This window comes from Pristis pectinata, chromosome 32, assembly GCF_009764475.1.
Source record: "Pristis pectinata isolate sPriPec2 chromosome 32, sPriPec2.1.pri, whole genome shotgun sequence".
NCBI lineage: Eukaryota > Metazoa > Chordata > Chondrichthyes > Rhinopristiformes > Pristidae > Pristis > Pristis pectinata.
In genome coordinates this window covers 15,888,281-15,913,048 of record NC_067436.1, presented here as the reverse complement: position 1 = coordinate 15,913,048, position 24,768 = coordinate 15,888,281, and the positions used below count along the sequence as shown (strand labels likewise).

Genomic DNA, 24,768 nt, shown 5'->3' with positions numbered 1-24,768 from the left:
CCACAGCCAGTCAATTGCTTTGAAGTGGGCCTGACCACAACAAGGTCCCACATATAGCAACGGGATAAGTTCGAGTGTTGGAGGAAGGATAAACGCGAGCTTGGATGCACCATTTCTCCAAAAATTGCGGCATGATTGTTGAAAGGCACCCGAGGAGCAGATAGGCTCTGTGTTAAGTGTCTTATTTGACAATGCAGAATTCCCTCCATTGTTTATAATTTCACTACAGTGGTAAAACAGTAGAAGTTATGCAGCAACACATCAGGGGACTTTTATGATCAAGTGTACACAATTTTCTTCAAGAAGCAATCATACCTCTATGCAATTTATTGACTGACCATAGGTTTCCTAGATGGCCCAGTTTATCTCCACTCTGGATCTGGATTTACTAAATGGCAATTTGTTTCACCCGTCACCTTCACCAGGAGAGCAACATTACAGTGGGGAAAGTCAACACCAATTAAATCAGGGTAGAAAACATGCACATTGCTCACCAGCCTCACATTGAAATAAAATAAACTTAAGAAACACACATTACAAGCGGTGTAGAAAACTTACAGAAGCTCCTACTGCACAGATATTAAACAAATCAACCTGGATAACGGGATTGCATGGTGTTAACCTACAGAGCAAAACAAAAAAAAAGAATGAAGGCAAAGCCATTAATGAAAATAAGCTCAATCAACAACAGAACTCAAAAGTTAACATACTCCTCAGGAGGGGAAGTGGGATCCAAACGTTCATCGATATACCAATCAGAATAATCCATTTCATCAGTGGAGGAGGATTCATTCCTGAAGTCCATTGCGTGTTCGTCGCTTGGCCAGAAACAGAATACGATGTGGCTCTGATCCTTGGACTGTTGTATTTTAAAACTCAGGTGCCTTGTTGCTCCAAGTCCCTTGCTCAGTAATCCAGATCAGCAGTGCAAGCGTTCCACACTACATAAGCTTGCTTTGATGAATGGATTTCTCTGCACCTCCCACTCGTGTTTAATACCTCTGGGACAAGCTTCAAGCCGGTTTACACTGGGGGGTGGGGGGGGGGGGGGGGGGGGGGGAGGGAGGAAAAACAACAAATGGCCAGTCACAGTTTGAGATGAAAACCACAGAAATAGAAAGGTTTCTCTCACACGGGCACATTGGCTGCACGAATGAACAAAAACAGAAACTCTCATTTCACTTTAAGATATTTTAAAAAAAGAACATAGTACATTAACAAAACACCATTGTAAAGCCAACACAACTTGGCGGGTAATACAGCAAAGTGGTTTGTTGCTTCTGAAGCACTGGATTCAGAAGACTTTGTAATAAAAAAACACGGACTACAGACCAACAATTATAGGCCAAACCCTAGTCCAGTAATTATACATTAGGCCAAAATTAAGATACTATATTATGAGAAGGAAAATAAACTTCTACATGGAAGTAGTAGTTTTCAAATAATACAAGTCTAATTGTTCTACTGCGATCTGGCTTGATCTCCTTACTCACTGGCTCCACGTTAACTAACCGAGGAAGTGGTCAACTGGAGAGAGTCATCCAAGCAGATGGCCAATCTCCACCTCTTTCTACACTGTGGGAGGTTTGAGTGAACACAAGAATGTGCATTTATAAAACAGAATTCACATTCTGAGGATATTAAAGGCATGGGGCTTGCAGGCAAAATGGCAGCAGCCAATTCTCAGGCACGAGAGAAATGACTACATACGAATTAGTAGGCCACTCAGCCCTTCAAGTCTGTTCTGCTGTTCAACAAGATCCAGGCTGATCCGATTAAAGCTTTTCACTGTACCTCAGTACATGTGACGATAATAAATCAATTATAACCACATTCCCATCTACTGCTGTAAGCCCGGAAGAAGGGCCGTGACCCAAAACGTTGACTGCCTGCTTTTCTCCATGGATGCTGCCTGGCCTGCTGAGTTCCTCCAGCATCATAGTGTTTTTCATCTAGATTCCAGCATCTGCAGTCCTTGGTTTCTCCAGTATTACTGCTGCAACCCTTCTTTCCTTGTCTAGTAACTGTCTACCTTTGCCTTAAATATTCAGACTAATTAAACTGCAGGATGTTGCCGGTGGAGGAATGACCAACGGGCTAAAAGGGTAGACAAGCATGACTATCCTTTCCCCAACACCCCCACACTTATCAATTGAGGCAGAACATGGGGGGGGGGGGGTTTCCTCACACTCTCAGGATTCCAAGTGGCAAAACTCCACAATAAAGTACAGAAGAGTACATTTCCTTGCTCAAGCAAAGTGAAGCAAGCAACCCAAGACACTCCAAAATTATGACTGAAATTATATTGACAATGGGTCCTCAGGAGAAACGCTTGCATTTGGCCCAAGGGAGCTGGCTGTGAGCAGACCAATACCCTATTTCCCACCAGTGCTTTATAGTCCTTTCCCATCTCTCTCTACAAACCCCCCACCACGCCCCCAATTTTCCCGTCACACTTGGTTAGTTTGTTCTAAGGGTAAATTGCATTAAATATAGATCAAAATGTGGCAGCTGAGGAGAAGCTGAATGTGCTGGAAAGTAAACAACATTAACCATTAATGTTACAAATTGATAGCTACATGGCCTCTTAATTAGCCCTGCATTTATAGGTTCACGTTCTGTATTGCACAGGCGGCAGTATAACTGTCGCAAGCTCATCACTGCACTATTGGGGTTGAAAGTAATCACATTATAGTAAGGATGTGGAAGCTTGAGAGAGGGTGCAGAGGAGATTTACCAGGATGCTGCCTAGATTGAGAGCCTGTCTTATGAGGATTGGTTGAGTGAGCTAGGGCTTTTGGAGAGGAGGATGAGCGGTGACTTGATAGAGGTGTACAAGATAAGAGGCATAGATTGAGTGGACAGACTTTTTCCCATGGCAAAAATGGCAACATGAGGGGGCATAATTTTAAGGTGATTGGAGGACGGTACAAGGGGGATGTCAGAGGCAAGTTTTTTTTGACACAGTTTTTCCACACACCAACCACTCAGAGAGTGGTTGGCGTGTGGAAAGCACTGTCAGCAGAGGTGGTGGGGGCAGATACATTAGGGACATTTAAGAGACTCTTAGACAAGTGAATGATAGAAAAATATTGGGCTATGTGGGAGGGAAGGGTTAGATACATATTAGAACAGAATAAAATGTCGGCACAACATCGTGGGCTGAAGGGCCTATACTGTAATGTTCATGTTCAAACAAGCAAGACGTTTCATCCGTACACATCCAGCATATCATTCTTCGCAACTTCCACCAGCTACAACATGATCCCACCACCAGCTGCACCTTCCCCTCTCACCACTTTCTGCAGGGATCACTCTCTCCGTGACTCCCTGGCCCACTCATCCCCAGGCACTTTCCCCTGTAACCATAGGAGGTGCAACACCTGTTCCTGCACCTCCTCCCTCACCACCATCCATGGCCCTAAACAGCCCTTCCAAGTGAGGCATTCACATGCAAATCCTCCGGCCTCGTTTATTGTATCCAGTGCTCCCAATGTGGCCTCCTCTACATTGGTGAGACCAGGTGCAGACTGGGTGACCGTTTCATTGACCACCTGCACTCTGTCCACCATGGCTGTCTGGAGCTCCCGGTTGCCAGCCATTTTAATTTTCCTCCCCATTCCCACACTGACCTGTGTCCTTGGCCTCCTCCACTGCCAGGGTGAGGCTCAATGCAAACTAGAGGAACTGCACCTCATTCCGCTTGGGTAGTCTGCAACCCGATGGCATGAACATTGAATTCTCCAGTTTCCAGTGAACTGCTCCCCCTGTCCCTTTTCTCTCTCGTCCTGATCTAGCAAAGTTCTTGCTACACTCACCCAGCCCCCCATCATCCTGTTTCTTTCACCTCCTCCACCCACTCCATCTGCCCGCCACCCACACACCCCTCCCCCACTGGTCCCATCTGTCCTCCCCACCTTCCTCCATTTATCCCACGCTTCACCTTCCTCTCCCACCAGATTCCAGCATCTTCAGCCCTTTGTCACCTCCAACTATCATGTCCCAGCTTCTGCTGAAACTTCCACTTGCCTCTCCTCAGCTGGATCCACCCATCACTTGCCAGCTCTCGCCACCTCTTAATACTGGCCATCTCCCCTCTACCTTTCAGTCCAGATGAAGGGTCTCAACCCAAAACATCGACTGTCCATTTCCCTCCACAGATGCTGCCTGACCCACTGATTTCTTCCAGCATCTTGTGTGTTGCTCCAGGTTTCCAGCATCTGCAGTCTCGTGTCTCCACATGGTTCTATCTGATTGAATGTGAAGAGGCCTTAAGGCTACAGCAATACACCTGGCACCAGAACTGTAGTGTCAGTGAAAGGATTGGCACAGTTATGCTATACTTCAGACATCTGTAACCCAATCTGGGATAAAGGGACTCTAAAACAAAAACAGGCACATTGCATTCAGTAATGCCTTTGTTGTGCTGGGTAGAACACTACATTAAAAGGCTTGTGACCAAAAAGGGACTCTGGGTTGAACCTTTACGTAGAACCCAGAGGTTCTTCCTCCACCACCACCACCCCCCCCCCCCCCGCCCCCACCATACACACTGTTCAACCTGCAGAGTTCCTCAGCAGATTGTTTGTTGCATTGGGTTGCAAGAACTGATTTACCCAATGGAGCTAACACAGGAAATATTTATTCATCTCCAAATACTTTGATCTTTCTCCCTTTGTCCGATCCACTTACATCCGTGGCACCTCCTTTGACAAAGTTCCCTGGACCCAACCAACTCATCTCCACCGTGGACATCCAATCCCTCCGCACTTCCATCCCATACCAGGATGGCGGGAGAGCACTTTCTTGAACCCAGGTTCAACCAGTTCCCCTCCACAACCACTCTTCTACTTCTACCAAGCTGATGTCATTCTTACATTGAGCAACTTCAATTCCACTCACACTCACTGAGGTGTAGCTATGGGAACTTGCATGGACCCCAGGCTCAGGTTGTGTCTTATGGGATACATGGAAAAGTCCTTATTTCAGTCCTAGCCTGGGGCATCCTTCAACTCTTTTTCATTGATTGTTATTGGTGCTGCTTCCCACACTAGTAAAGAGCTTAAAAGCTTAATTTCTAACTTGCTCTCACCTTCACAGGCCTATAAGGCTCCTCTCTTCCTTGACTTCTGTACCTCCATCTCTGGGAATAGGTTAGTAACCAGTATTTATAATAAGCAGGGATGCAAGAGGATTTAGATACTGGAATCTGGAGCCAAAATAAGCTTCTGGAGAAACTCAGCACAGTCAACAACATGAACCACAATTTCTCCAATTTCAGGCTTTTTTCTTTCCTCCTGATCTACCCGGTTCTTCCTACGCACAACCTGGGCCCCAATCACCCAGTTTATTTCCCTGTCCTTCACTCACCCATTACCCACACAGTCCTCCCGCTGGGAAATCTCCTGCCCCACTATTCCAATCTGCCCTCCCCATCTCCCTCCCTTGATTCCATGCTCCCTTTCCTATTAGATTCCATTCCTTGCCCCCACCTATCACCTCCCAGCCTCTGTCACTATTCCCCATCATCCCTCCTCAGCTGGATCCACCTATCGTTTGCAAGCTCCTCGTACTGGGTTATCTCCACTCTACTCTTTCAGTCCAGATGCAGGATCTAAACATCAGCCGTCTATTTCCCTCCACAGATGCTGCCTGACCCACTGAGTTCCTCCAGCTGTTTATTACAAGAATATTGACTACAACTACCATGCCACTACCTGCAAGGAGTCCATTTCTCTGCCATATCTGTTCTGATGATGAGACTTTCAACACCAGTGCCCTTAAGATGTCTTTATTTTACCTCAGTGACATCCCCTCTACACTGACTGACAGGGCTCTCAACTATGCATTTCCCCTACACTCCTGCTCTCCCCTCCAAGCCAGGATAAGGTCACCCTCGTCTCGCCAATATCTACAGTTCTGCCAACTTCAGTGGGAAATCTTCTCTCTCCTTTTCATTATTCAGAGGGGACCCATTCCTCCAGAGCTCCCATCTCCATCCACCTCTCTCACAGTACTTTCCCCATGCAACATCTCTCTTGCTTTATCCTTTCCCAGAAACCCACAGTCCCACTATGTGAAGCAGTGATTGATTTACAATTTTGTCCCCCGCGATTTAGTGTACGTGTTTGGTCTCCTCTACGCTGGAGAAACCAAAACTCAGTGACGGCGCAGCAGGTAGTGCTCATGGCTCCAGAGACCAGGGTTCAATCCTGACCTCCGGTGCTGTCCACGTGGAGTTTTGTACCTTCTCCCTGCGACCGTGTGAGCTTTCCTCTGGGTACTCCAGTTTCGTCCGGGTACTCCAGTTTCCTCCAACATCCAAAAGACATGCAGGTTGGTTGGTTAGCTGGCCGCTGTAAATCGCGCCTATGTGCGGGTGAGCAGTAGGGAAATTGGGAGTGGTGGGGGATGGGGAAAGAAGCCAATGGGCTGGAGAAATACATTATAGAGAAATAAATTGATGGGATTGGTTTGAATGACATAGGCTTGATGGGCAGAATGACCTTCAACGTTGCAAGGAAATATGCAATTGGGTGACTATTTTGCAGAACACCCTTGTTCATCCACAAGGCCCCGAGCTGCCAGTTGCCTGTCACTAATTCTCTGTCCATTCCCATCCAGACCCTTCATCTTTGGCCTTCTGCACTGCTCCAACAGTGCCCTTTGTACGCCCAACAAACAGCACCCCACCTGTGCGCATTGCAGCCGTCAGAAGTTCATATTGAATTTAACAATTTCAGGCAACTCCCACTTATGCTTCTGATAGGTGTGCCTGTTTATTTCAACTTGCTTTTCCTTTGTCTCCAATGACCCACATTCAAAGCGAATGTTGACCTGACACACCCTAAATACAGCTATTTTCACTCCGACTTAAAACGCACTTGTTTTCTTACTTTCTCAGTTCCGACAAAGTGGGTTGATCCCCTTCTCTTCCCACAGATGCTGTCAGACCTGCTGAGCACTTCCAGCTGCAACTACAATTTTGGTTCTGGTTATTTTGCACACTCGCCTCCAAGGCAGGAGGTGGAGAGTTCAAGGCCCACTCCAGAGGGAGTGTTGCTTTGTCATTTTAGATAGCGAGGCCATCTCAAGTGGGTACAAGGTTGGGGTTCTGAACAAGGAACAAGATTCCCCAGTATCCTAGGTTAACACTTACCCGTCAACCATCAGTTTAAAAAAAATTACATCTGGTCAACCACACTGTTGGGCACAAAATAAATGCTGGTGCATTTTCTTTCGTACAGGGGAATCTTTTATGATGGCTTCTTGCTGCACAGTTACTTTGTGTGTTCTCTGCCAATGATCTTCCCAGGGTTGTACCACCTTTCACAGGCACACCCTGCTCCTCAACTCCACCTCAAAACACCATTTTCACACACGTGCGCACAATGATCAGCTCTATCTCCCACCACGTACGTTGTCACCAAACTGTTCAACATCCAGCACTGGCTACATCAAATTTCTCCGCTGCCAATTCCTACCAGCGCCCTTTGTTTTCGTTATGAACAAAATGGTGGAAGTTTCAGTGGAGAGGAGACACAAGAGACTGCAGATGCTGGAAATCTGAAGCAACACACAAAATGCTGGAGGGACTCAGAGGGTCAGGCAGCACCTCTAGAGGGAAACAGTCCCGAAGGGTTTCAACCCGAAACGTCGACTGTCAATTTCCCTCCGTAGGTGCTGCCTGACCCGCTGAGTTCCTCTAGCATTTTGTGTGTCAGTAGTGAAAGAATTAATATTTCAGGATCTTTTGTTTGCCTCTGGTTTTTGTTGCTTAATCAGGAGCCAGTGTAGGGCAACATCACCATACTAAAACTCCCATCCTGATTTCAGATCCTTTATGGTCTCACCTCCCCTCCTGTCTCCAACATCCTCCAAATCCCAAAAATTGGGATTTCTACTACTTGCTTCACTATTGACTGCTGTGTTTTCAACAGCCAAGATCCCAAGCTCTGGAATTCCATTCCTGCCTCTTGCTTCCTTTGAAGACACTTTAAAAACCTTCTGGTAATGTGGCTCTAACTCAAATTATGTAACTCTTTCACTGCAGCTTTCAGGATTTTTGAACTACATTGGTATTAGTACATTATAAAAATACAACTTGTTACTCACCAACTGTAGAACACTGGGACAGAGGTCATAATAACCTGTGTGACAAAAGTCCATTAAGTTATCTATACCACCCGAAAGCTACGAGATTTTTAACTCTTCAGGATTCTGAAGTAATAAATATCTTGTCACCAGAGATAAATGTGCAACCTTTTGAAAGTTTATGGAGGACATTCTCCAGATTCCTCTACAAATATTTCCATCTGAGACCAATTACACAGGCTTACCAAGATAAAGACAAACCTGGGTACAAATGGTCATCTCCCTGTGGATACATTAACTTATTGCCTAGTTGAATTGCAAATGACCCTCTGAAAGGTCAAGTTGCATTTTCATTATTATCCCCTCCCCAAAATGAAAGGGGAGTCCAAAATTAACAAAATGCAGGTGGTCACATAAAAACCTCCAACACAGAAGCTTTTGAAAAGTGTACAGCCATTATTTAATTGACATGGAAGTACCCGTTATTCCAATAACAGTGAAAAACATCAGACAGTGCATGAGGCAAAACTCATCATGCTGTGTAAGAAAATACAAAACAGGAGTCTAATAGCTTGGTCAAGAGGTAAAATTTAAAAAAAACAAAAGCTGTAGTTTGAGGATTTCTGGCCAGTTAACGTACAGTAAAACTCCAATATCCTGGCACACTGAGGAAGTGCTGGACTAGTGGATTTTCTGGACAACTGGATGTCATTTATGTTAATATTCTAGCATACTCTTACTTGACTTTAGAGAGACAAGAGACTGCAGATGCTGTAATCTGGAGCAACACACAATCTGCTGGGGAAACTCAGTGGGTCGAGCAGCATCTGTAGAGGGGAAAGAAATTGCCGATGTTTCGGGTCGGAATCCTGCATCAGGACTTTTTTTGTTTTTACGATGTTGCATAGTATTATAATAAATATTTCCAGGAAACTGGGCAAATTTAAAGGGACATGGGAACAGGGCCCCCTGGTGAGTGGGGAGCACAGGAAACATTATCCAGTGAGCCAGATGCCAAACTACTGGGATTGCCAAATTGTTGGATAGTAGATTGTCAATTTTACTGCACTGGCTCTCAGTAGATCAATCCTCTCAATCTCATTTGCCTCATTTCCTTTTGAAAAGGGTAGTCGCAAAATTCTTGGTCTTTTAACATGGAACAGTACAGCACAGCACTAGAACAGGCGCTTCAGCTCATAATGTTATGCTGAATTAATTAAACTAATGACACTTAATCCCTTCTGCCTGCACATGGTCCATATCCCTCTATTCTCTGCATATTCATGTGCCTATCCTGGGGCCTCTTAAACACCTCTATCATATTTGCCACCATCCTGGCTGCACATTCCAGGCACCGTTCACTGTGCAAAATATTTGCCCCACACATCTCCTTTGAACTACCATCCCCATCCCCCCCACCTTAAATGCATGCCCTCTAGTACTAGACATTTAATTAGTTGTTTGCAAAATGCAGGATTAGGCAACCTTTTGTTTTGGAATAATCACAAACTGGTTGGAGAAATGCATGCGCTGATGATCTGCACTATGCTGCAGACAATGCAGCAGTCTGTCAGGACTGCATGGCAACTACCAGCATAGACTCTGCCCTTAATTGTTGCCCCCTAAGTACTTTATTCATGAAATATAAAGTAGAATTCATAAAATATCTGGTCTTGTCATTACTGTACATGTTCTATAAATGTTAAAGCACCAATGCAAAGCCTAAACCCAGAATCTTAACTAGAAAAAGAAAGCCGGTGGCAGATTCACAGTTGGCAAACAAGCGGCAGTCCCACCAATCCTGGAGTGAGGAATCATCTCCAGTTTTCTCCAGGCAGAGTAATTGCATCCAGAACTCTCAAAAGTGGTGAAGCAGGTATACAGGGTGTTGAAGGCAATGTTTGGCATACTTGCCTTCAATCAATCAGGGTGTGAGTACAGGAGTTGGCAACTGTACAAGTTGTTGGGGAGACCACACTTGGAGTATTGCATGCAGTTCTGGTCACCCAGCTATAGCAAAGACGTCATTAAGCTGGAAAGGGTGCAGAAAAGATTTACGAGGACGATACTGGAACTGGAAAGCTTGAGTCATAAGGAGATGCTGGGACTTTTTCCCCTGAAGTTTAAAAGGCCAAAAGGTGACCCTAGAGGTTTATAAAATCATGAGAGGCACAGATAAGGTGGTGGTCATAGTTTTTTTCCCAGGATAGGGGAGTCAAAAAGTAGAGGATATAGACTTAAGCTGAGAGGGGAAAGATTTAAAAGGGACCCAAGGGATAATTTTTTCCACACAGGTGGTGCAGTGTATATGGAACAAACTGCAGAGGTAGGTACAATTACAAAGTATGAAAGACATTTGAATAGGTACATGGATAGAAGAGGCCCAAAGGGATAGGGACCAAACACAGGCAAATAGGATTAGCTCAGCTAAGCAACTTGGTCGACATGAACGAATTGGGCAGAAGGACCCATTTCCATGATGTACAAGTCTATGACTAATAGCTTTAAGACCAGTTTGCAGAACATATTTAAAAAACTTTCCAGGCCACAAAGTATGCAGACGGGCTGTTGCCAGGATAAGTAAAAATAACATGCAATATTTTTGGCTTACTGTGCAGAATTCTGGACCCCACATTACAAATAGAGGCTTAAGTGTCACATTAGAAAAGATTAAAATAATTTACAAGGTCAAATTTCAGAGCCACTACCACGAAGGGAAAAAACTGAAATTGCATAATTGTCTGTTAAATTATGAAGCAATCTGATGGATCATTATGGGATTTCCATTAACCCCTCTCCCCCAATACAATGACAACTATCTCAGCATTTCTCTCAGGATACTGGGAAAAAAATAGCAATTGAAACAAAAGGAATGAATTAGTAAACATAAGCTTACAGTGTCGGGACAGCAATCTCACTGTTGCAGATTTTCACAGAAGCAGCTTGCTGACGAGTTCCACAGAAAATTCTGTTGCAATAGAATGAAAAACAGCTGATAAGCTTCTTAAAGTGGTAGCAACCACTACGACAGATCAGGTGTTACAAGAAGTTCTTTTGGGGAAGGGCTCCAGTCAATAGACATGTTTGTGTTAAAACCATGAACTACTTAAGCTTGTTAATAAATGATAATTCATGATGTGTTAATATTAGGTATTGGAATACAAGTTTGGTGAAGTAGAGATATAATGAGAAACTTGCTTGTAGCAGCATCACAGGCACAACACACAGAATTCAAATTGTACCAGACAACGAAATGTAGAGCACATTTTACAGTCATACAGCACGGAAACAGGCCCTTCAGCCCAACTTGTCCATGCCGACCAAGATGCCCATTTAAGCTAGCCCATTTGCTTGAGTTTGACCCATCTCTCTCCTAACCATTTAAACCTTTCCTATCCAATTTGTCTAAATGCCTTTGTTAAAGCATGGGTACATATTATTCTCTCAAAAAACCAACAAGATAATTTTTCCACAGCAGGAGAAAAACTCATTGACCTAGCAGACATATTTCAGTGCAGATGTGTGAAGTTTTGTAGAAACAGAACAGGGTACAGTAAAAATAAAAATCAAATGGCCCTTTGCCCAAAGGGAAAAAATACTGTATAAAAATCCTCTTCTCACTATACAAATATAACACCGCAGGCTTATCTCAATTATTCCTCTTACCTTACAAGACATACCTGTGGCAACAGAATTGAGCAAAATGAAAAGAGGCTTTGCAGGGAGCACCAATAAAATGGAAATCTCCACAAGGGGTGGTGAGGTGGCTAACAGGAATCACAAGGCGGACAGCTGGATAAACAAAAAGTGGAGTTACAGGGTGCAGAAGATGAGCAGGAGGCGTCTCCAGAGGAGAATCACCTCCAGAGCAGAGCTGTTGAGCCAAAAATCCCATTGCATAGAATTTGCAGCGATTTGATTACGCCCATTGCCCAAGTCTCATTCCCCAGGGAGAGTATTCTAACTTCCATGTACTTCGAACACAGCAAAAAGTCCCTTCACAAACATTCCCAAACAACGTCGGTTAAATGAAATCACAGAAAATGATATCAGGGTAAGTGACCCAGAACATTAGCCCAAAGAAGCATCATTAAACACGAGAGAAGTGAAAGGAAGTAGTAGTCGAAGACAAGAGGGTGAACAAGAGACCAGAATTAGGAGTACATTTTATTTTATGGACTAAGGGAAGAAACTACATGGATAGGAAGAGGCGAGACTCGAGGAGGGGTTTGAACTTAAAATGGGTGAATAAAACAAAATTTGCTGCAAAATTCACTATTGTTATTTACTGAAGCCATCTGCAACTACATCCTTGACGACTTACCAACAAACTCCCAGCTAGGAATCGAGGCAGGATGCCACCTTTGATTTTAATTGGCGGGTGCAGTTAGGGAGGGAAAAGTGAAATCCGACTGACACTGAGCTTCCAAACTCCCTGTAAGGTGTCATTTCCACTTCAACTAAAAACTACACTTAAGTTGTTCAGTTTTATGATTAAACTCCACACGCGCCATACAAAACGAGATTCAACAATAGACGCCAGTGGGTGAGAAACGAACATTAAAAAAACCCCAGATAAACTACATACTTTTATGACTGAAGTTTGCAAGAAGTTTGCCTCATTTACACAGAACTTCGATTTGCTGTGTTTTCGAGTTGATACAGTTTGTCCCCTGGAATGCACAATTTACGAGAGATGATCTTGTAAATCATTAACTCCATCACTTATAAAAAGTTTTAGTTTTTAATCCTCGTTTACCTGTCGAGTTACCCCTGTTGCAGACGAGTGCAGCTACACGCGGCTCAGTGCGTTAATTGCGACTCCCTTGAGACAACAGAGAACTAGTCCACTCCGTCCGCCTATCCAGCTTAAAGACAAAATTCCTGCAAAACTGCTCACTAAAGCGCGGAATGAGGGAAAAGAACACTTTAATTGGATACGAGCGCTAGCCTAGGTGCACCTTCCTTTTTAATGTTCACTAGTTAGACTGGTTGTAAAGTCCCCAATAGACAATAGGGAAGAGCAAACATTTCTTGGGTGTTCGCTCCCGCCCGCTCCCTTTATAACTAATCTGAAATCAACAAGTGCACTTTTGTTTGCAAAAGGTTTGGAATGTAGAGGCAAGGGAACTTTATAAGCTCCAAATCTAAACAAAACTAGTATACCTCTGGCCCAGTGTGATTTTGTTTATTCCCTTTTGCTTTGTTGGTGAAAGAGGGTTAAAGTTTATCTTTCTCTCTTGCCGCAAGTGTACACACACAATAAAAGACTAAATGTAGGAACACACACACACACACACATACTCAGACATAAATGTACAGGCACAAACCTTTACACAGATATATGTGTACAGACGCACACACGTGGAGACCGTACATGAACAAACACAGCCAAATGTTGGGAGAAAAACCTCACAAAAATATAGCTATTCAGACGCAAACTCACAAACACAAATGTGCACAAACTTACAAATGCAGACACACAGATACACGAACATACAAAATCACAGACATACACAAAGAATATACAGAATATAAAAGTATGAACATGAATTCACAAACATCAACATTCAGATACACACAAACATACTAAAACTACATACATAATATACACACAAATGCAAAAACACACACACAGATACATACATAAACACAAACATACAAATACATATTGTTACCAACCAGCAACAAAAGAAACACACTGGGTCATGATTCAGTGTTAAAAACTATTTTATTAATCACTACTTATGATAATAGGAAAAAAAAGTAAAAATGTTAGTATGTTAGAAGTAAACATGTTAAACCTTGAACATTAACCCCAAAAACTAAACTCTTCATGTGTGTGTGGCAAAATCCCAAACTCCAAGTCCAGGAATGGTTCTTAAAGTTCAGTTCAACAAGCCATAAGGCGAAACATGAGCAAAGGCTTCTTCAACAACCACTGTTGTTTGAAGATAAGACATAGATGTAGAGAACATAGAGAGAGTAATTACGAAATCCAAATGTTCCACGATGGAACCCAAACAACACCTCAGTGTTTACTCAGTAGTGACTTCCTCACCCCGAAAAGCATCCAAATCGTGGCCGTCCACACAAATACCTGTTTCCTTCTACAGGTCAGCAACAAAGTGAACTCCACCGGATTACTTCCAATTTCCATACGTGGATTGCAGTGACGGACACAGTTATTGTTTCTCATCCATCGATAGAGAAACTAGCAGGCTGGTGTCTCTCTCCCTTTTCTCTCTCTCTCTCTCTCTCTGACTTCTTCAACAACGTCATTACGTCCTTTATCTTCTGTTGATGTAAGCACGCCACACACACACGCACGCACGCACACACACACACACACACACTACTAACTCTATCTTAAAGGGACATTCATCGAGTCCATAACAATATGCAAACAACACAGGCATAAATGTAAAGACAAAACCTCAGAAAAACAGATATACAGTAAATTCACAAATTCATAAACATACAAGCAACATATGCAAATACACACACAAAAAAATTCCCCCCCAAACACATGCACACAAATGCACATACAGATTGTTATGTGGAATACACAAATTTTTCATTTGAAATTCTGATCTCTTTAAATTTCTCTTCAACACTGTGTTCCCACTTAAATATATTAAAACATTTAAAAGTTTAATTATTGCTTTTTGTACATTGATATTAATAATCTGCTGATTAACTCTCATGGCAAGTATAGGGAGGTTAGAAGCACCGTCTGTTTGTATACTGACATGCCAGTGCACTGATCTGGCAGCTGCTTTGGAGTGCAAAATCTGATTCCAGACTAAAACTAAATTCATCACCATAGACATCCCTGATCTCAGTCTACAGATGAGTGCTGCATGATGGCTCTCTCTCCATGGGACCTGCAAGTAATGCTAGATTTCTTTACACCTTTATATAAGAGATTTGACCTATCCCTGAATGTGCCAAAAAGTTCCCCTACTGACGTTCTGGGCTAGTTGAATTGGTAAGAGAAGGATGCAAGGGTTCTTGTCTCAATTCATCCCAAGCAGCTCCATAACAGAGGACTTTTTGATCTACGGGCTGTTCTCAAGGTCACACACCAAGACAGACATCAAGTAAATTAGTCACATGTACTGAGGTACAGTGAAAAACTTGTCTTGCATACTATTCCTACAGTTCAATTCATTACACAATGCATCAACTCAGTGAAAGACCCCTTTGGTCTGCCCAAAGCTTGTTGGTCTTCCAGCACTGTGAGATGTCCGTAAGGGAATGCTGCCGACGGGCACATTCCAGGCTGCAGGAGTACGTGCTGAGGGACGCACTGAAGCTTGGTGCAGCCAATGCACAGGCTCTGTGGGGAAGGACCACAGTCTAGGGTCTCTCTGCTACCAGACATGGAGAGTCTGAGTCAGGTGGGGAAGCCCCTCAAACAATGAAAGGGTGTATCACCCCAGAGGTCACATGAGTGGCAATGGTGCTATGGTTTAAATAAAAGTGTTAACACTACTGAATGCAAAGACCATATGACACTAAGAATGTAAAAAATCTTTTGCATTGTGTTTATTCTATTGTATATTTTTTTATTATGAATAAAGTTCACTTTTGAAATTTAAAAAAAAGTTGAATGTCCCTTGCAACATCACCTTAGATGGGATGACTTTGGATCATGAGGAGCACTTTCCCTGTCTCGGCATTTACCTCTCCCAAAGACCTACCACTGGTGTAAAATCCGGCATTGGGTCACCTGTGCCAGTGCTGCTTTCTTCAAGTCAGGAGAACGTCTCTGAAGACTGACCTTTGGAAGTCAACGAAGGTCCTGGTTTATAAGGATGTTGTGTTGTTTCACCTCCTCTGCTACAGTGGAACCTGCACCATCTGCTGATGCCACATGAAGACTTCTTGAGGGCTTCCACCATTGGTCAAGTCAAGTCGAGTTTATTGTCATAAGCACATGTGGAGTGAAAAACTTACTTGCAGCAGCATCACAGGCACATAGCATCAGAGACACAACATTCACAAGAGAAACATAAATTAAAACAGAAATTATACAAAAATTGTCCAAGAAAGAACACAATTAGAACAAAAAAAACCTGAAGTCCATTGTTGTGCAACTAAGTCAAATAGGTCATAGTGTTTCTATACTGAGGTAGCGATTATAGTTGTGCCGGTTGGTTCAAGAAGTGAATGGTTGAAGGGAAGTAGCTGTTCTTGAACCTGATGGTGTGGGACTTCAGGCTTCTGTACCTCCTGCCCGATGGTAGCTGCGAGAAAATGGTATGGCTGGATGGTGGGGATCTTTGATGATAGATGTTGCCTTCTTGAGGTGACGCCTTACGTAGATGCTTTCAGTGGTGGGGAGGGATGTGTTCGTGATGTATTGGGCTAGGTTCACTACTCTCTGCAGCTTCTTATGTTCCTGCACATTCGAATTGCCATATCAGACCATGATGCAACCAGTCAGGATACTTTCAACAGTACTTGGTTGTTGGAGATCAAAGTGGAGGACAACCAGATCAACGTGGGCATCCTCCATGAAGCCGCAACCAGCAGCATTGAAACCTCGCTCCAGTGGAATAAACACTATTGGATTGACTGCTGCGTCCAGATGCTCAAAAACAGTTTCCCTTGCCAAATTCTCTTCTCCCAGCTCTCCACTGGGCAACACTAAAACATGGCCAAAAAAACAAGATACAGTCATGTTTGCCTCCTGCATGAAGGCATCGATAGCAATGACAGGGGGGAATAAAGCTGCTAACTGCTTGGTGTGGCACTACCTGGTCTATTTAGCCTTGTACCATGTTGAGACCCAATGACTCAATGCTAAGGCAGAACAGTGGAGGCAAAGGGAGGGAACAAACCCAAGTCTGCAGCCCCATTCCCCTGAATAACAGCACGCCCCTACAGCTAAAGAACATGTGCATCCAGAAATGGGCTCCTCAGTCATCTGAAGACCCACCAGGCCTGACAGGTGTCATCCTCAATTCTGAGGGACCACTGTCAATGACTAAGATTGGTGAGCTGGGAATGACAGACTAGGCACATACGAGTTTTTCTGGTTGGCAAGATGTAACTTTTTACGATTGACAGGGAGTCCCCAGGTTATGACAGGGCTCCGTTCCTGAGAACTGTCCGCGAACCAAACTAAATGAACAAAGACAGTGCGTGGGAGAGGCTCAACACACAGAGCGCTGGAGGAACTCAGTGGGTCAGGCAGCACCTATGGAGGGAAACGGATGGTCGACGTTTCGGATTGAGACCCTTCATCCAGACTGGGTGAGGGTCACAGAAACAGCTGTGACGGGAGAGTGAGTGGGCATGGGAAGAATGGCCATCAGCCAGCTTCACTGACTCAGTGAGTGAGTGAGTGAGTCTGTTCGGAGCTCCCAGCTCTGCTCGGCTCAACCCAGCCCCCGATTGTTGCGGCGGTGGGGGGGGAGAGAAGGCATGCAGAAATACCCCAATCTCAGAAGATACCTGAAGCCCCGCATTTGCCAGTAAATCCATCCTGACGGTCTCCAAATGCTAGTTTGTACAGTTTGTATGTATGGGCTGTACATAAGTCGGGTGCTTGTAACCTGGGGAGGATCAGGAAATAGAGGACTTGAATGAAGGGGCCAGAGGTATGTTTGTAAGTTGTGACAGGTTACAAGGGGATAGTGATAGGTTAAAAGAGTGGGCAATGTTCTGGAATATGGAGTACAACGTGGGGAAAAGTTGAAATAGTCTATTTTGAGAAGAAACAAAAAGCTTATTATCTAAAAGATGAGAGAATGCAGAACTCTGAGAAGCAGAGGCATCTGGGAGCCCTGGTACATGATTTGCAAAAGGTTAGCCAGAAAGTACAGCATGTAATTATGAAAGCTAGCAGTCTTAAGTGCTTTTGATCCCATCGATTACAATACTGTGGAAGTACCATATCAAGTTAATTAAGTGTTATCGTTTATTGCGAGGGGAATTAAATACACAATTAAGGAAGTTTTGCTTTAGTTATATTGGGAAGACCACATCTGCGTTACAGTATTGGTTTCTTTATTTAAGGAATGACGTTAATGCATTGGAAGCAGTTCAGAGAAGGGATACTAAACTGATATATGTAATGGGTGGGTGGGGAGGAAAGTTGGACAGTCTTGGCTTATGGATGTCAGGGTGAGAGAGAAAGATATAAGATGTTGAGGAAACATGACAGGGTGAATGTCGAAAGAATGTTTCCTCATGGAAGAATCTACATCAGTGGGGAGTGGGGAGCTGAGGCTTTGGTTCAAGAGGTTTTGGTGAGAGCCAGGACTTGAGGGACTGATTTATAGGGAGAGGTTGGACAGGCTAGGTCTTTATTCCTTGGAGCATAGGAGACTGAGAGGTGATCTTATAGAGGTGTATAAAATCATGAGGGGCATAGACAGAATGCACACAGTCTTTTTCCCAGGGTTGGGGAATCAAGAACTAGAGGGCATAGGTTTAAGGTGAGATGGGAGAGATTTAATAGGAACTTGAGGGGCAATTTTTTTTACACACAGGGTGGTATTATGTGAAATGAGTTGCCAGAGGAAGTGGTTGAGGCAGGTACAAGAACAACTTTTAAAAGACAATTGGACAGGTACTTCGATCGGAAAGGTTTAGAAGGTTATGGGCCAAATGTTGGCAAATGGGACGAGCTTGGATGGGGTATCTGGTTTGGCATGGACTGGTTGGGCCGAAGGGCCTTTTTCTGTGCTGTATAACTCTTTGACATTGAATGGCCTCGAATGATCTTCCTAAAGCCAATCCAAATACGAATTGTTTTGATCCAGAAGGTGCTCTCTGAAGGGATAGGGGAGGTAGAGTGACTGATCCCTCGAAAGGGAACTGGATGCAGATCCTCCCAGGGTTATGAACGCCTGACATCTGGACAGCCCTCATGTACAAAAGAGCGTTTGGGTGACCGGTGGGATGGATTTGCCGGCTGCCATGGGGCTGCAGGCATCTTCTGCAGGTAGGGAAGGGGGCGCTTCCGCATGCCTTCTCTCCCCACCGCCCCACCACCCCGAGCTCCAACAACTGGGGGCTGGCTCAAGCCGAGCAGAGTGGGATGCTGAGCCTGACTGACTCACTCACTAAGTCAGTGAGGCTGGCTGGCAGCTGCTCTAAGGAATGGGACCCTGTCATAACCTTTAAATATTTGCAAAGGAAAAGAAAATCACCAGCCCAGGCCCTAAGTTAAGGAATTCCCTCCATAAACCTCTGTGTCGTTCTCTACTTTACTTACCAATGCATGGCTTAGTGGCAATTTATGTTTGCTAAGACACCTGTGATGTGCATTGGGGAAATTTGCAGGAGGTGCTACCTGGAAACTTGAACATCTGCAGGAGGTGCTGCCTCAAGAAGGCAGCATCTATCATCAAGGTTCAACACCATCTGGGCCATGCCCTCTTCTTGCTGCTACGGTCAGGCAGGAGATACAGAAGCCTGAGGTCCCACACCCCCAGGTTCAGGAACAGCTACTTTCTTACAACCATCAGGTTCTTGAACTGACCTGCACAACCCTAACCCTACCTCAGCAACAGAACACTATGGACCACCGCTTGCACTGCCATGGACTTCTCTCTGATTGTGTCTTTTTTGCACTAAAGTTTTGCTTCAGCACAGTCTTTTTTTCTCTCTTGTATAATTTATGTATAATTGATGTTTTGTGTGTTGTCTGAACCTACATGCCTATGATGCTGCTGCAAGCAAGTTTTTCATTGTACCTGTACCTCACCATACTTGTTCACATGACAATAAAATCGACTTGATAGAGGATGAAATTTGCTGCTTGATCCAATGAATCTGTCTTTTAATTGAAAGACTGAGTGACATAGCTAGTGGAGCTGTTACCACCTAACTCCAGTGACCTGGGTTTGATCCTGACTTTGGAATTTACAGATTCTCTCCGTGACTGTGTGGGTTTCCCCTAAGTGCTCTGGTTGCCTCCTATATCCCAATGAAGTGCAGAGTGGTAGTTCAATTGGCTACTGTAATTGCCCCTAATGTGTAGGTGAGTGGTAGACCCTGGGAAAGGAGAAGAAATGGGATTTGCGTAAGATAAGTGTAAATGGGTGCATAAAACAAGCTGTTGGAGGAACTCAGGCAGCTTCTGTGGTGGGAGATAGACAGTCGTCATTTCGGGTCTCGGGATCAGTCGAAGGGTTTTGACCCGAAACGTCGACTGTCTATTCCCCTCCACAGATGCTGCTCGACCCGCTGATTCCTCCCAGCGGCTCATCTTTTGCTCCACATCCCAGCATCTGCAGTCTCTTGTGTCCAAATAAATGGGCTGCATGACTCAGTGGGTGAACAGGACTGTTTCCAACTTGTACGACCGTTAGGACTTAAAAACTAACCGGAGCTAAAATTAAAATCACCTGTCTACCTTTTAAATGCAGGAAATTGAATTCTTAAACTACATGGAGCTTGAAGCTGATACGTCTCCAGCTTATCTGTGGCAAGTGAAGGAGGTGCCATTGTATATCAAGCCAATTTAGTTATTATAATATGCTTAATCCATTGACTTTGAAGTGTTTTATGCAGCACTTTGATTGGTTGCTGGTTGCTGCCCAGATTCCCAACAACAAACTGAACAGGTTGTGTGAACTGTACTTCCCAAAGGCAGTAGGAACAGAGACTAGAGCTTGCATTTTAGATCCCAAAAGTGGCTACTTATCTTAATAGAAGCCTTCAGGCTGAGGTGTTTGGAGGCGAAGTAATGCTGTTAAATTCCATTGCCATTACCAAACAATAGCTGAGTGGAAACCATTCAGGGGTCGTGTCCCAAGAAGCTTCACCTCCTTTACCTTGATTCTCTGGCGGTCTAGACTTCCACCGGCTGGCCGCTTGCTCGCCTCGCCCCCCGGACCGGGACCAACATGCACAAGTCGCGGCTGGAGATTGAAAACAAGGAGCTGGACTTCCACTTCGAGATCGTCAACGTGCAGTTCAACGAGCTGGGCCGCTACGCGCTGAGGCTGGCGGTGGAGAACCCACTGCTCGAAGGCTCGGCCGCCGGCGTCAGGCTGCAGGTCAACGACGGCGGGGCCCTGTGCACCAACTCGGCCACCACCGATATGGTGGCCCAGACCAGCCTCGGGGAGATCCACACGGTCGCCAGGAAGAAATTCCTCTTCAGGCTTCCTAAAGGTAAATCACCTGATTGGGGAAATGATGAGGCGGCCTCTTGGCTCAGGTGTCCAGTCAGTTGGGTGTGTAGTTAGCCTGACTTGTGGTGTAGAGCGAATGGCAGGAGTCCAGGGCATGCTGACCTGTTGTCCCCTCCTCAAGTCATGGAGTCAAACAGCACTGAAACAGATCCTTCAGCCCAACCAGTCCATGCCAACCAAGATACCCATATAAGCCAGTCAACTGGCGTGGTGTCAAGACAACAACCTTTCCCTCCGCAACACACAGAGCTCTGGAGGAACTCGGCAGGTCAGGCATCTATGGAGGGAAATGTACGGACGACGTTTCAGGCCGGGACCCTTCATCTGGACTGATGAAGGGTCCAGGCCCAGATCCAGATGGAAGTCTCGATCCGAAATGTCGACAGCAGTCAATTAACCTCCCAACCTGCACATCTTTGGGATGTTGCTGGAAGAAATTGCGGAGTGTTGTGAACTCAGCCCAGTCTATCATGAAAACTAGTCTCCCCTCTGATGATTCTGTTTACGTTTCCCACTGCCTCAGGAAAGCAGCCAACATAATAAAAGAACCCTCCCACCCTGGTCATTCTCTCTTCTCCCCCCTTCCATCAGGCAGAAGATACAAAAGTTTGAAAACACTACCATTAGGCTCAAGGACAGCTTCTATCCTGCAGTTATAAGACTCTTGAACCAACCTCGTGTATGATAAATATGGACTCTTGATCTCTTAATCTACCTCATCATGGCCCTTGCACCTTATTTGTCTGCCTGCACTGCACTTACTCTGTAACCGTAACATTATATTCTGCATTCAGCATTGCTTTTCCCTTTGTACTACCTCGATGTACTTATGATTTGGAGTGATCTGTCTGGATGGCATGCAAAACAAAGGTTTTCACTGTATCTCGGTACATGTGACAATAATAAACCAATTACCAGTTACTTATTTGCTTGCGTTTGGTCCATATCGTTCTAAGCTATTCCTATCCATGCACCTGTCCAAGTGCCTTTTAAATATTGTTAATGTACTTGCCTTAACCACTTCCTCTGGCAGCTCATTCCATATATGGACCACCCTCTGGGTCAAAAAGTTGCCCCTCTAGTTCCTATTAAATTTCTCCTCTCTCACCTTAAACCTGTGCCCTCTCGTTCTTGATTCTTAAAAAGACAGTGTACATTCACCCTATCTTTGCCCCTCATGATGTTATACATCTCTATAATATCACCCCTCCTTCTCCTATGCTGCAATGAATAGTCCTATCTCACCAGGAGAGGCCTGAACCTCAAGTTATGTCGAATTTATTGTCATGTGCACAAGTACGGTGAGGTACAGGCACAATGAAAAACTTGCAGCAGCATCACAGGCACATAGGTACAGACAACACACAGAATATAAATTACACATTTATAAATTATACATAAAATTATACCATACAGCAAAAAGGACTGTGCAAAGGCAAACCTCAGCGCAAAACAAAAACAAAGACATAATCGAAGACAAGTCCACGGTAGTACAAGAGGTGGTCCGTAATTGCTGAGCTATGGTTAGGGTTCTGCAGAACCTGATAGTTGTAGGAAAGTAGCTGTTTCTGAACCTGGTGGTGTGGGACTTCAGGCTAGTAGCAAGAAGAGGGCATGGCCTGGATGGTGGGAATCCTTGATGATAGATTTTACCTTCTTGACTGAAAGGGACCCGATGCAGGGTCTCGACCCGAAACGTTGACTATTCTTTCCCCCCCACAGATGCTGCTCAACTCACTGAGTTCCTCCAGCAGATTGTTTGTTGCTCCAGATTCCAATGTCTGCAGTGTCTTGTGTATATTGTGTTTTCTGAGTCCTGCGAATGTACTTGCAGCCCAAGGTCCATGTGACCCCTGTTTAACTGTTCTTTCCACTTTTGCTTCATGCTATTGGGAAAGCTGCAATTTTACTCCATCGCTGGCAGTTGCAATTACCATCAGAGGAGAACCAATAGCTTGCAGCTGCTCAGTGATCTTGGTACTGGCCTTTGCATTAAGGATGTTGTTGAAGCACCATTACTTCCACCCATTACTCCTCCCACATGTGGTGCAGGGAGTAAAAGTCTCACCTTTGGGTCAGGAGGTTGTAGCTCGAGTACTACCGTGGAGCCCTGAGCTCAAAATCCAGCCTGACGTTCCTGGCGTGGTACTGAGGGAGTGCTGCACAGTTATGGGTGTTGTCTTTTGGTTAAAATTTCAATCCAAGCTATAAGACCATAAAATATAGGAGTGGAATTAGACCATTCGGTCCATCGTGTCTGCTCTGCCATTCAATCATGGCTGATTTTTTTTAACCCTATTCTCCTGCCTTCTCCCCATAAACCTTAACCCCTTTACCAATCAACCCCCTTTATCTGTCTCTGCCTTAAATGCACCCAATGACTTGGCCTCCTGTGGCAACAGATTCCACAGATTCACCACCCCCTGGCTGAAGAAATTCCTCCTCATCTCAGTTTTAAAGGGACGTCCTTTTATTCTGAGGCCGTGCTCTCGGATTCTAGACTCTCCTACTAATGGAAACATCCTCTCCACGTCCACTCTATCCAGATCTTTCATTATTTGGTAGGGTTCAATGAGATCCCCCCCATCCTTCTGAAACCCTATCTATGCTCCAAGGAAGATGTAAACGATTCCAAGGCCACTATGTCAAAGAAGAACAAAGGAGTGCTGTTGGTTAATATTTAACCATAGAATTTTAGAAATTTACCACACAAAATGCCATTGATGACTTTGTGACTTTGCTGGCTCAAAAATGGACCTTGGGTTAATCCTACTACCCAATCCTTGGTCTTTGTGATCATCCAGCTACTCCTTAAATAGGAAGAATGTTTCTGGTTCCACCAACTTCTTGGACAGCGAATTCCAGACTCCCACCACTTGTTTCTCAACTCTATTCTAACCCTTCTACTTATTAATCTAAATATATGGCCTCTGATTACTGACCTGTCTGCTGAGGTAACAGGTCCTCTCTGCATACCCCCAGCATCTTATACATCTCCAGTACAGCAGGGAAACAGGCCACTGTGTCCATGCTGACCAGTGGGCACCCATCCATATTAATCCCATCTTCAGAGCCGACTCAATGGGCCAAATGGCCTAATTCTGCTCCTATATCTTATGGACTGCCTTGCATCACCTGGCCCACAGCCTTCTAAGCCTGGGCGATTCAGGTGTTCATCTAGATATGTCTTAAATGCTGTCAGTAACTCTGCCTATACCACTCTCTCAGGCAGCGTATTCCAGGTACTCACCATTCTCTGGTTGGAAAAGGTCCTCCTCAGGTCCTCACTAAACCTCTTATGCCTTACCCTAAATCTATGTCCTCTAGGTTTATATACCTCTGATATGGGGAAAAGTTTCCTACAGCCCACCTCATCTGTATCCTTCATAACTTTAATTACCTCAGTCATGATTTCCTCTTAACCTCCTCCGTTCCAGGGCAAACAGACTACGTGGGTTTCCTCTGGGTGCTCCGGTTTCCTCCCATATTCCAAAGACATACGGGTTAGGAAATT

At 44.6% G+C, this 24,768-nt stretch overlaps 2 protein-coding genes across 2 annotated transcripts in view; one reads left to right on the top strand and one right to left on the bottom strand.

The window, feature by feature from the left end:
- Window positions 1–13,035, bottom strand: part of stra6 (signaling receptor and transporter of retinol STRA6) — a 36,347-nt gene extending 23,312 nt beyond the window's left edge. The window contains 7 exon segments of the mRNA XM_052042386.1: window positions 559–622; window positions 711–1,028; window positions 8,116–8,150; window positions 10,991–11,062; window positions 11,775–11,886; window positions 12,683–12,767; window positions 12,854–13,035. Of these exon segments, the coding sequence (XP_051898346.1) occupies window positions 559–622; window positions 711–805 (159 nt within the window). The 5' untranslated portion in view covers window positions 806–1,028; window positions 8,116–8,150; window positions 10,991–11,062; ... (1 more) ...; window positions 12,683–12,767; window positions 12,854–13,035.
- Window positions 13,036–20,779: 7,744 nt separating this feature from the next.
- The window catches only part of ccdc33 (coiled-coil domain containing 33), a 241,599-nt gene continuing 237,610 nt past the window's right edge, over window positions 20,780–24,768 (top strand). The window contains exon 1 of the mRNA XM_052042733.1: window positions 20,780–21,234. Within this exon, the coding sequence (XP_051898693.1) occupies window positions 20,964–21,234 (271 nt within the window). The 5' untranslated portion in view covers window positions 20,780–20,963. The remainder of the gene's footprint in view (window positions 21,235–24,768) is intronic.